This window comes from Crocuta crocuta, unplaced genomic scaffold (assembly GCF_008692635.1).
Source record: "Crocuta crocuta isolate KB4526 unplaced genomic scaffold, BGI_CrCroc_1.0 scaffold337, whole genome shotgun sequence".
In the NCBI taxonomy this organism is placed as follows: domain Eukaryota; kingdom Metazoa; phylum Chordata; class Mammalia; order Carnivora; family Hyaenidae; genus Crocuta; species Crocuta crocuta.
This window is the reverse complement of record NW_027528873.1, coordinates 5534966-5548034: the sequence shown is the minus strand read 5'-3', so window position 1 is coordinate 5548034 and position 13069 is coordinate 5534966. Positions and strand designations below refer to the sequence as shown.

Sequence of the window (13069 nt, the reverse complement as noted above, 5' to 3'; positions counted from 1 at the left end):
GCATGGCACTCAGGTCTATCAGAAAACAAATTTTTAAAACTTAATGTCCCTGAAAAGATCATAGATGTCTCATGGTGGGCCTGGAAATGAGGAATGGGTTCCACGGTTCAAAGTTTGAGAAACACTTCCCTCTTGAAGATTTTACAATACTCATTTATAAATGAAAGCCTCTGAGAAGTCCCGTATATAAGAGACCTTTCCAACATTATCAGACCCGTCTTTTCCTAAACAATGAGCACAAAATTTCCAGTAGCACCATGTAGGACAGTGGCATTCTAGGAAACACCGTTCAAGAATTTATACAAGGTTTGCTGCCAGTTTGAGTTTTAATTTTGTTGTGAGTCTCTGCTTCAACCATTTTAGACAAAGGATACAGACTAGACATGGACCACATTTTGCTTTCTTGTATTCCCATTTTATTTGTGGGGGTGGAACTATAACATCTGCTGCTACACATGTTTCAGAGAGCAGAATACAGCTCTTTATCATTCACCATCAATGGAACTGCCTGGGAATGGGGAAAAAAAGTAAATAAAATAAATGAAAGCAAATCTGCTTGGGTTCATCTAAGGGCTGGCTTTGGAGCAGCCAGTGAGTTGCCACTGTCTTCCACACATCATCATTCCTTGAGAATATTCACATTGTTATTGGACTGTGAACAAGTGTTACGATTTGGGGATGAAAACCGTGGGTCTGAACAAAGCAATGGAACAAAGCCATAAAGTCCATATTAAGATATACAAATGCTTTTATTGATAGAGAAAGTTACAACCTATTGAAGCCTAGAAATTTCTTTTCTTAATATGCAAAATAGGATACACAAAAGAACTGAAAATGCCACTGAATCTCCTTCCTACCACACTGCAATGTTCCTTATCATCTATCTCTAAGGTTCACCTTTTTTCACTTTCTTTTCTTTTCCTCACATTTCATCCTCTACTCTCACATAAACACCCATTAAATGCTTTCTCTTCTTTTTTCTTTTTTGTTGTTAATTTTTATTTTATTTCATAATCATAAGCTTAACTCTGCAATTGAGCTAGACTTGGAGCTAGACTTAGTAAGGAAAATATGGAACCCAAAGAAATGCCATGAGAATACAGATTATAGGATATTTTGAGCAGATGGGGGTAACGGGGTGCCCTTCTGAGCCTCAGAAGGAATAGTCTGGTAGTTAAGATAAAATGCAATTCACATTTATTAGATTTGTCCACAGTCAGCAATAGTGACCTTGCTGGTCCTGTCATTCCTAAACCCAAAGCACTCCATACTTCCACAATATTCATGCCTTCTTTTACTTTGCCAAAGACCACATGCTGACCGTCCAACCACTCAGGCTTGGCAGTGCAGATGAAAACTGGGAACTGTTTGTGTTGGGTTCAGCATTTGCCATAGACAAGATGCCAGGACCCATGTGCTTCAGGATGAAATTCTCATCATCAAATTTCTCCCCAAAGATGGACTTGCCACCAGTGCCATTATGGATGATGAAGTCAAGTCACCTGGCACATAAGTCCTGGAATAATCCTGTAAAATCAGGAACACTTATAACCAAATCCTTTCTCCCCAGTGCTCAGAGCCTGATAGTTTTCTACTGTCTTTGAAACATTTGTCTGTAAACAGTTCGAAGGAGATGCGGCCCAAGGGCTTGCTGTCCACGGCAATGTCAAAGAACTCAATTTGGTGGGGTTGACCATGGCTGTCTTAAAGGCCAAATGCTTTCCCTTTTTAATTCTTTATCTTCTTCCCTCCCACCCTGACCATTTTGGAAAAAAAAAAAAAGGCAAGTAAATTATCAATTATTACAGGCTTTCTATAAGTAATATGTATTTTAAAACTCATAAAATCAAAATAGATATCAAAAATAACCATAGCTTTTGGTAGTGATCAAAAAGAAAATGAATGAAAACTAGCTTAACAATTATTAGATTGTTATCATCCCTTTAGACTTGACCTTTTGGTAAGTTATAAATAAATACCATCCAAATTTGACAGAAGTAAACTACAAAAATCACACAACAGCAATCTGACAGAAATATCACTTTTATTGATGTCAAAAATATGGCATTTCTTAGATGTTTAATAAAGTAGGGATTATGAAGCAAAATAAATGTTGAATTATGCCACAAGAGTCTCATCCACATGGCAAGATCTATGAGCTCATTTGCTTGGCAACTGCTTTGCCATTTAGAATAATATGCCTACAGCCCAGGGGCACCTGGGTGGCTCAGTCATTTGAGTATCCAACTTTGGGTCAGGTCATGATCTCATGTTCCTGTGTTCAAGCCCACATCAGACTCTGTGCTAACAGCTCAGATCATGCAGCCTGCTTTGGATACTGTGTCTCCCTCTCTCTTTGCCCCTCCCCTGCTTGCGCTCTGTCTCTGTCTCTCAAAAAGTAAAATTAAAAACATTTTTAAAAAATTGCCTACAACCCAGAAAAAAATTTTAATGTGGTTAAATTTAACTTGTTCAACATATATTTTATAGTGAAAATATATGAATATGTTCTATACTAATGTTGATGGTATATGTCAATATTTTATGTTGATTATTTATCCTATACCTTTTTCTATTGTCTTTCTCCAGGAAGCAAATAACTTGGATAAAAACACAACTAAAACAGAAAGTGCTTGGCTCTTCAGAATGTGGTACAGCTTTGACCACAAGTATCCTTTGATAATGATGATTTCCCAGATCCTGCTGCCTGGCGGAGATTAACTTCAAGCACTTAGTCATTGAGGTGTATGTTCCTGTTCTTCAAGAAACACAGAAAGGTAAAGTGAATTCATCACCAAATTTATCAAAAAGTAAAAAGGTGTAAAGCCTATACTTAAGTGTTACAAAGAGCTAAAGTGAAATCTCTCAAAGTCAAATGAATTTGGTGTATCCATGGCAATCTAATAATTCCCTAAACTCTAGATGATAAAATCATATAGACCTGAGGACTGATCTGTTTAACTAGTTTTACTGTTCGTCCCTTTGAAAAGATCTTACTTCTGGTCGAGTTGGCCAGGGTAACAACAATCCTTCACCCTTTTCCCAGAAACCCATTTGTGTGCTCTTGTTTCATGTGGTAAAAACGTGGGGTGGGGCTGGAGACAAAGGGAATGAGTAGCCTGAGAGAAAGAATAAGTCTGATCACCATATTATAAAATAACATTACTTTGTTTTCCAGGCAGATTTGAGTTAGCTTTTCCTCATGAAGGCCAATTTTAAAATTCTACCAATCAGTGTAAACATAGTGGCCTCAATACACCTTGCCTTGTGACTGACAGGGCTGAGAAGTCAGGCCTGAAGGGCTTTGCCATTGTGAATTGCAGTAAGTGGTCCATCTCTAATCCCAAGCAAAAGCGCCACATAAGGGAAGAACAGCACTGAAATTGAATGTGTTGGGTCTTTGTAGTTAGTTTTCCACAGTCACAAATCCTTCTCCTTTCAGGGAGAAAATGTCAGTCACTGGGTGATTTAAAGGGCCTAAGTAATGATTAAAACCACAACAGATCAGTGGGGGAGGAAGTAGAATTAAGAACAATGAAAAGAAATTCAAAGTAAGGTGAAGAAGAGGTAAAATGAAAAGGGGAGAGGAGGGAAGAGCAATACAGGAAATCCACATTAGGGAGGAAAGGGAGGCAAATTGAAGGAATGGCTATGTAAGAAAAAAAATTATATAAGAATGAAGAGAAGCCCTGTGAAGATTGCAGATATAAGCAAAAGTAGAACAGGTGAGATTTAGAAAAGCAATTCTGCAAAAGTAGAACATTCCAAGAATTACAAAATGGACATGTGGAAGGTAGAGGTTTTTTGAGCCTACAGTTTTGTTTTCCCACAGCCCTTCTGTCTCCAGACAGATACCTTTCCTTGCTCAGTCTTAAGCCTTTATGGACAGTAGGTTTCCACCACTTTAAAAGCACTCCATCGTGGCCATTAACTACCTCTTGGAGGTTCTGTGTCGGAGGCCAGCTCCCTGAAGGATGAATGGTGTCAGCAAGGGAGGGATGAGGGAGTCCTGAGATTCTTTCTGATCANCTTTCATCTGAAGTCTCTTTTGAAAAGGCAGGAATATGCTTTTTCTTGTGAGCAATCTGTGTGGGGAATACCGGTCTGGTCTGGAATATTGTGAGGCCTGGTCAATACCCGCAGCCTCATTTCCAACATGAGCCAGTAGTAGCAGAAGGAGATACCAGTTTCGTTTCTCATGGCAGAAGCTGTGCAAACGCTGCCATTTCTTCGCTGTGACTGTCATCCAGTGAGGCCCCTGCGGCTCCCAGCAGTTCTGGTATCTCATTAACTACGTAAAGCCTTCCTGGCCTCTCTAAGGCAAGCTGGTTCTTAGCAAATTATTCCGGTTTATTTTCTAGGTTGATTTCTCATCTGGAAACACAATTTTCCCCTGCCATCGCTTAAAGTATCTGAGAACCAAATTTTAGGAAGTTATAAAAATTTGACTAAAGAATACGCAAAAGGCTGCTTGATTATGAAATATATAAAGTAAGAAAATGTCTTTTTGGTTTCCTGGACCCAATTTTCAAGTCTGGAAAATTGTTACTCATGCCTCTGACCCACTGGCTACAACTTGGAGGTTCTTGTAACCTCCTCCTTGGGTTCAATTAATTTGCTGGAGTGGCTCATGGAACTTAGAGAAACATTTTACTAGCTTAGTAAGTATCACTGGTTTATTATAAAAGGATAAGAGATGCAGAGGGCAAAGTATGTGGGAACGGTCACCTAGCTTTCACAACCTCTCAAAGTGTACCACTCCCCAAATCCCCCACATGTTTACCAACCCGGAAGCTCTCTGCACCCTGTCCTTTTGGGGTTTTATGGAGACTTCATTATATAGGCATGACTGGCCAAATCATTGACTGTTGGTGATTGAACTCCATCTCTAGCCCCTCTCTCCTTCAAGAGGTGAAGGAGGGGGAAACTGAAGTATCCAGCCCTCCAGATTGGCTCTCCAGGCAAGCAGCCCCCATCCTTAGTTGGGGTCCGAATGCCACCTCATTAACATAATGAAGGATACCATTATTGCTGTAATCACTTAGGAAATTTAAGACCAATGACCAAATATATATGTCTTATTATAAATCATAATAACATAAAATGGCAATTCGGAAATGAGATATAAGATGTTTTTGTTCAAATTCTAACATTGCTGTGAGGAATGCTTTATAATGAAGAAAAGGAATAAAGTGGAAAAAATAATTTGGAGACCAGAAATGAAAGTGGAAACTCACCCAAAATTTTAGCTTAGAGCAGTGACACTAAATTCAGATGATGTCACAGTTTTTATCTCATGTTTCACCAGGGGTTTATTTCCATATGATTATGGACAGATTTGCAAAAAATGAAAGCAGATTTACCCTGTAATTCTCTTCTCATGGTAATTTGTCCTCCTGTGCATTCATTCTAGAAATTGCAGTGCTACCATCACTGCACAAATATATTTTCACTTAGACAACAAAGTTTTTATATCCTAGTTAGGCTCTGAATTCACACCTAGAGAGTAACAAACCAACCAGTTTCTACTCTGTGAACTTTAGATACATCTGTATTTCCGGAAGCAAATCATCCACTTAGTATTTATGTTTTTCCTGCTCTTCACTTAGAACACAGGTGATGTGCCCTTCAAATCTCATAGGTAGGCTATGCCTGCCACTGTCAGTGTAGGATGATCCCCCATCCCAGGGTGAGGTTGCCTGGCCTAAGCCAAAAAGAAATTGTTGCCAGGCTGAAAGAAACTGACTGTGCAGTTTGGAGTTGCTCAAGTTTCATTTTAGTAACATTGCATCATGCAAATGAGGCATCATAAGGAATTACTGATAAAAGGAAAAGAAGAATAAATAAGCCTTCATGTGCACTGTATCAGTCAGGATTCTCCATACAGACAGAAACAGAACCAGAAGGAGTATACACACGTGTGTGTGTGAGTGCACACACACACGCACACACATGCATAGATATATATGTACATACACATACATATATACATTTATATATGTATACACACGTATGTATACATATACATATACATGTACTTATACACAGATTTAGTTCAAGGAATTGGCTTATGCGAATGTGGGGGGGGGGGTGCAAGTCCAAACTTTGTAGGCCAGGCTCTCAGTCTGAAAACTCAGGCAGGAACTAATGGTGCAGTCTTGAGGCAGAATTCTTTCTTCCTTAAGGAAGCCTCAGTTTTGCTATGAAAGTCATCCAACTGTCTACATGAGGCTCACTCACATTACTGAGGATTATCTCCTTAAAGTCAACTGATCAGTGACTGAGATGTTGGCCCACATCTACTGAATAATTGGGTCAACAAGCCAATTATTGGGTAATAACAAAACCAAGCATCACAGTACACAATTCGCATTCAATTTATACCCAAAATTCAGACCCTAGAAAGACTCTCTTAATGTACTGTTGGCATCAGTAAAACAAGCCATGGTTTCTCAGATAGTTTGCTTTCTTTTTTACTTTTTCATAGCATAATTAATACACATATACATTTCCATAACATTTCCCCCAAAAAACTACGGAGGACACCAAATTGCTAAATCATGATCTGTATCCCCATAGGGAGAAATGTCCTTTCCCAGCCATGGGAAGATTCAAGTCACAGCCTGGTTTCTAGTGACCTATTTCTTTCTCTTGCTCCCTGGCTCACTCTGGCCTTCCTGAGATGTATCAAGCACATTCCTGCTTCCAGGCCTTTCCACTGACTCTTCCCTCTCCTTGGGACACTCTTCCCTCAGACATCCATATGCTTCCCTCCTTCTCTCTTTCATTCAAATTGTCAGGGAGACTTTCCTGGCTCCATATTTAAATTAGCAATCCCAACAGGAGCACTCCTTCATCCCTTATTTGCTTCATTTTTCACCATAACACTTATTACCATCTGACACAGTATGTATTTTATTAATTTGTTTTAATGGTCTCCTCCAACCAGGTTATGTGCTTTCTTGAAACAAGGATTTGGGTCTGTTCTCAGTCACTAATGTGTCCTCAGGGCATAGAACAGTGCCTACCACATAGTGGACACTCAGTGAATATTTGTTGAATGAATGAATGAGTGGATGGATGAATGTATGAATGAATGAATGAATGAATGAATGAATGAATGAATGAATGAATGAAAGAAGCAAGCAAGCAGTATTTTCTATTCAGGGCACCTTCATTCTAGACATTGATGTAGCAGGGAAATCCAAATAATTATTTTGTTAATGTTTATTTTTGAGAAAGAGAGAGAGAGAGAGTGTGTGTGTGTGTGTGAGAGAGTGGGGAGGGGAAGAGACAGAGGAGACACAAAATCTGAGGCAGTCTCCAGGCTCCAAGAAGTCAGCACAGAGCCTGACATGGGGTTCGAACCCATGGACCATGAGATCATAACCTGAGCAAAGTCGGGCACTTAACCAACTGAGCCACCCAGGTGCCCCCAAATAGTTATTGTAGGTTGCTAACTGAGTTCAAAACCAGGGCAAAATAAAGTAGGTAATTTTGGGGTTTCACCCAGACTGCCATTTGGTATCCAATAAATATCTATACTCCCAAGAATCAGTGCCCTCTCCCCAGGCAGGCACAGCCACCACAGCAGACGTGGATCTGTTTCCCACCTGTTTCCTCACTTGTTTCTGACCTCCTTCCTATGGTTGGTTCATCCTCCCTTAGGCTTAATTAGTACACTTCATCTGCTGCATGTAAGCCTGGATCAGGCTTAGAACCCACTCTCTGTCAGGGTGACTTTGAATACATTTTATCTTGCCTATTGTGTGTTAATTTAATTAGTTTACAGAGCTCAAAATTTTAGAGCCACCTATCATCCTCACTAACAATCTCTTATAACAAGGAGGTTAGAAGCAGAAAGTGATATCCTCTTATCCATATTTTTAAGACACCAGGTAAAATGATTTGCTCAGATGTGCAGTGTTACAGCCGGCATGGGAACCATAGGCCGCCTTATTCACAGGTGACTAATGATCCTACTCAGCTGTCTACTTCCCAAGTCTCTTTCCAGTCTATCATTTATCGTGTCTCTCCTTAAGACATGTGCATGTATATATTAGTCTTACAATTGTGAATGACACAGATAAGAATGACCTTTTCCAAAATAAAAAGGGCAGCCAAAATCATTTTTAGCACTTCCTGTATACTGACATCAACTGAGAATAAGGAATTATTATGTGGTTGCCAACCTTTTACATAAATGTAAGAAAGTGCAAAGATAACAATGGATTGGCAAGTTGACACAGTAACAGAATGACAGAAAACCACAGGGATGGAGACTTCCTTCCCGTCCCATTGCTGGTTTGGAATGAAGAGTGCACTGAGGTATTGCCAACAAAATGAAATGCCCATGGCAGATGTGTGGATGCTGCAGCTCTCGAGTTTTCCATTAAAGAGTCTGGCAAGAGAAGTGGGAGATAACAGACCCCTTCCTCTACCAAAGTGTGACAGGCTGGGGCTGCATTCCAGGAAAGTAAAGGCGAACATCAGGATCATCCAAAATGACACTGGGAACCAAGTATTTAAGGAATTTAAATGTAATTACGTTATAGTCTTAAAAAAAAAGAGGGGGAAAAAAAAACCCTTCCCCTCCTAAAACCTGACAGGATTCATTATATCCCACACAGTCATACTTATTTTAAATTGTAGGTATGAATATTGTGAGCAGCAATTTCCATTTTAAATGATGATCACTGCATTGCAGTTTTACTTATTCTGACTAGCAGAAGCAGCCATGAATTATTTATTGGGGTAATACTGTAGCCTTGTGAATGACTTGAGTTTACTTCACAAAAAACTCTCAGATGTGCAAGGAATGTTAGCTCTATGATCCCCATTTTATAAATGAGGCAACAGAGCCCAAAGGAGAGAAAAAGCATATCCAAGGTTACTGATGGACTTGAAGCCAGCATTCGTAATCAACAAAGAGCAGGCTGTGTCCGCCTAAAGAATCCAAGGATCCTGGCTCTGGTGGTCCATCCACTGAGTTTTGGTAGCACAGATATATGTGTGATATTATTGTTCACAGGTGTGCCTGGCATACAATTGGCAGTTGTATATGATAGCTTCTTTGGTGGCTTATCAAAAGCTTCACAGTTTGGAGGCAGAGGATATCTTTCATTCAATTTTATTTAGTGCCTACTATATGCCGGGCAATATATAAGGTTCTGAGGACCCAGCAGCAAACAGTGTAGATATTGTCGACCCTCATGAAGTCTTGCTTATTTTCCTCATTAAAATAAGTCATGACCCCAAAAGCCTTTCAAATGGAAAGTGGGTCTTAGCATAGGAAAGAGAGATACTGGTATCACCAGAGTTTAACTGGAGGAGGGGGCGGGGAGACCTCTCTGGAAAAGCTATAAATTAAAAGCATTTATAATCCTCGCTTGCAAAATGTAAACAGATAACTTCATAAGTGGTTTCAGTAAGCAGATTTTGAAAATATTGGAAATATAAGTAATCAGCTTTCTAAAGACTTTCTCTGCATATGATACACATGACATTGTAACTGTTTCCCCCTGAGAACCTGGCTGTAAGGAGGAGCTAAGCTTGCACCTGGCAGCAGTGCAGCTACCACTCTTATCCAGGTGGATAATCCACTGGATATTCAGCTTGACTTTTGGTCATCCTTGTCCTCATAGGTGCTAGTGTAGAAAGATCTTTATAGATAGGTCTTGAGATAGCACCTAAGTGAAATGAAATTAAAATCTACTGAAAAAAACAAAACAAAACAAAACCAAACCCACTAGCTTTCTGGATCCTTGTGTTCCCACAACTGGTTGGTAAGAACCAATGTAGGGGGATATTAATGGTACCTGGATGGAAACATAAACTGTCTTGCTCAGGACATGCCTTAGGTCTTCATGACTTCTTATTCCATATAATGGGTATTTCTATTAGTGTCCTCTATTTTAGCTAAATCTATGAGAAAATCTGGTGAGTTAATGGGGCGCCTGGGTGGCTTAGTCGGTTAAGCGTCCGACTTTCGCTTAGGTCATGATCTCATGGTTCGTGGGTTCGAGCCCCGCGTCGGGCTCTGTGCTAACTGTCAGCTCAGAGCCTGGAGCCTGTTTCAGCCTGTGACTCCCTCTCTCTCTGACCCTCCCCCTGCTCAAGCTGTCTCTCTCTCTCTCTCCCCTAGAAATAAATAAAACATTTAAAAAAAAAAAAAAGTTTAGAGAAAATCTGGTGAGTTATTAAAATAGGGTTTTTTTTTTAACTATTGGAAACTTTTTCATTTACCTCTCAGAGCCAAAACATGATTAAGACAGTTAAATGGTACAGTTTTCTCAAGACTCCATAACCTCAACACATTGCAGTATTCCATAGCTGGACTAAAAACTCTTCTGGAGGCCTGAGAAGTGACTACAAGTAGGACTTTGTGAATTCTTGCCCAAAACTATTGGATCCCCCCACCGTGAATGTGAAAAGTTATGGGTCCCAAGATAACTAAGGTTTCTACAATAATCTTAGGATTCTACAAGAGTTTTGACATCCTTCCTTTGTTTTCCCTTTTCTATAAAAGTTTTAGGAATATTCTATTAAATGAAAATGCTTTCCCATTTCATCTTTACTTTAAGCAAATGATATGAAAATCTGGATTTATGCATATAAGAAATCAGAAGATGACTCCTCTTCTAGAATGGATTCATAAAATAAATTCCTCTAAGTCCAATTTTTTAAAAAAATCTATTGAGCACTTTCTCACTGCAAAGCACCCTATTAGATCCTTCTCATTTCACTGTTTACTCACTTAGTCATTACTAAGACTAAGTCGCTTATCAAGAGCCTACCATGAGCCAGCCACTGTCCTGGTCTAGGGACACAGCCATTGACAAGTTCTCATAAACCTTACATTCCACTCTGGCTCTGCTTTTAGATTTCTCATTTACAGATGTCTTTTCAGGAACATGACTGTGGTATAAAGAAAGGTACATGTAGACGTTCCACTCTTGGGTTTTCATCAAACTGAGGAAACTCTGGCTCACGGGCCAGGATATACTAATTTGCTATTGTAACCTGCCTGCTTACTAGCAATGTAATTTTGGGAAAGGTATTCACCATCTCTGTGCCTGGTCTCTAACTGCAAAATGGAAATACTGGAAGTTCCCACCTCCGAGGATTGTTTTGGGAATTAAATGAGTTAACACAAAGCACTTAGGAAAGTGCTCAATAATGTTAGCTTCATTATATTATCATGACTGCCTGTTGATGTCTACATCTCTTAAACGGAGACATCATATAATCTGCTTAGTACTCATTGTCATTTATTATCTCTGAGTGACCAAAATATCCATTATCTTGTATGCTTATAACTTTCAGTTGCAACAACCATATTTTAATACCATAAGAAAGTCTTCAGTCACCACATAAATGAAAGTTTCCACTTAGGCTATAAGTCATATATAATTCTTCTTATCTGATCTTGAGTCAATGGATGATGTTAGGCAGTTTCTTTGTGTTCTCTGTTCTGTGCATGCAATTGCTTCATTTATGATTTTTCTAAGTTATAGTCCATCATTCCATAGTTATTTTTCTGTAAATTACACCACAGATAGCAATTTTGACTTGATAGAGAAGTGCAGCATTTTGCTGTTCCACAATGAAAGCAATACAAGCCTTTGATGATAATTATTCCTCTTGTACCTTCTCGTGATAAAGGAAATCTTTCAATTGTACCTTTCAGGTGAAGCTGTGGTGTTTTGTCATTAGCTGTAAGATGTTATATTTGAAGATTTCTGGGTCAGCATTGAATCATTTTATTTGAAAAAAAAAAAAGAAGGAAAAATGTTAAGACTGACAAAAATATATGTATTACCTTAATCTTGCCAGATTTGAATTTAGGTTTAATATCTCTTCCCTATGGGAAAGAGTATTTTGCTTAAATTTTCTTCAATTGTTACTTGGTCACTCCTTCTCGACTGTAGGAGCCAAGGTATTAACAGGCTGCCAACACGTTCATGAGCTCCCAGAAACACATTATTAGCATGAGCCATTGCCACCAGCCTCACATATTTTCACTTGACAGAGAGACAGAGACCGGGTCTGCCCGAGGGACCACACTATTCAGCCCTTGTCTGCGTGTGAAGTTGTGGTAGACACAACACAATGCATGTGGGCAGACATGGCCTTCCCTAATTAAAGTTCACTTCCCCAGGTAGATGGTGATGACAGCTTCTCAACGTACGTCAAAGCAACTCATAAATAAGTGGGCAAAGAGATAAGTATCCTGCCGGTTAGAGGAGGGAGAGATGGTTGGAGAAATAAATACTGTTCTTTTAGTCATGTGGCAAAGAGCCCATGGAGGAATTGGGATTTCCTAACATGAAATGAAACAATGGGAAGGGAGGAAGAGCATAGTGAGCAGAGGGACCACCATGGAGAACCCATGCAGGTGTGGCATGAATAGCGGAAAGGAGCCTGAATGGATCTGCCTGCAAGGCACAGAATTGGAAGAAAGACGAGAAAGGAGGTAGTCTCCCAAGAACAGGGCAGTCAGCCTTTGAAGCAGAGCATGACATTCTTATTCCCTACACCTAGTATTATCAGAATTTTCTCTTATTGGTATTAATTTTATATTTTTAATAAATCAGGTAGCTAAAGGTAGAGAGCAATGTATCATAGGCTGAAGGGCCTTTGAAGTTTCCTTTCTGTCACAAATCTGATTCATCTGTGTGACAGTCACTTATCAGGCACCTACGCATTTAATTCTTCCAGAATTAGATTTAGTTTTAATATTTATTCCCCCTGAAGAAAAAATAAGTATTTTGTTTAAATACTCTTCCATTGTTTTAACTGAATTTAGTTTTAATGCTTCTCCTCTAAGAACAAATATAAGTATGTCTTTGAGCTTCTTTTGAGGTCACAATATAAGAAATGGTAAGATAAATAAGAAATGCTAGTTGCCCTCAAGATGCCAGTATCCTAATGAGGTAGAGACAGCAGCCAGCAATGAGTAAGAACTATATTAAAGTTATGAGCAAAATACTGTGGAAGCCAGCGGCTGGCATGGCCACTAACCAGCTCTGAAGAATCAGGGAAGCCACACAGAAGTAACTTTGGAACT

General features: G+C 39.4%; 1 protein-coding gene and 1 pseudogene across 2 annotated transcripts in view; one reads left to right on the top strand and one right to left on the bottom strand.

Moving 5' to 3' along the window:
* Positions 1-13069, top strand: part of SLC9A9 (solute carrier family 9 member A9) — a 659022-nt gene that overhangs the window by 552764 nt on the left and 93189 nt on the right. For both annotated transcript variants that reach the window (XM_077756733.1, XM_077756732.1), the window contains one exon: positions 2590-2669. In XM_077756733.1, coding sequence (XP_077612859.1) covers positions 2590-2669 — 80 coding nt within the window. The remainder of the gene's footprint in view (positions 1-2589; positions 2670-13069) is intronic.
* LOC144225466 (peptidyl-prolyl cis-trans isomerase A pseudogene) lies at positions 1201-2187 on the bottom strand (annotated as a pseudogene).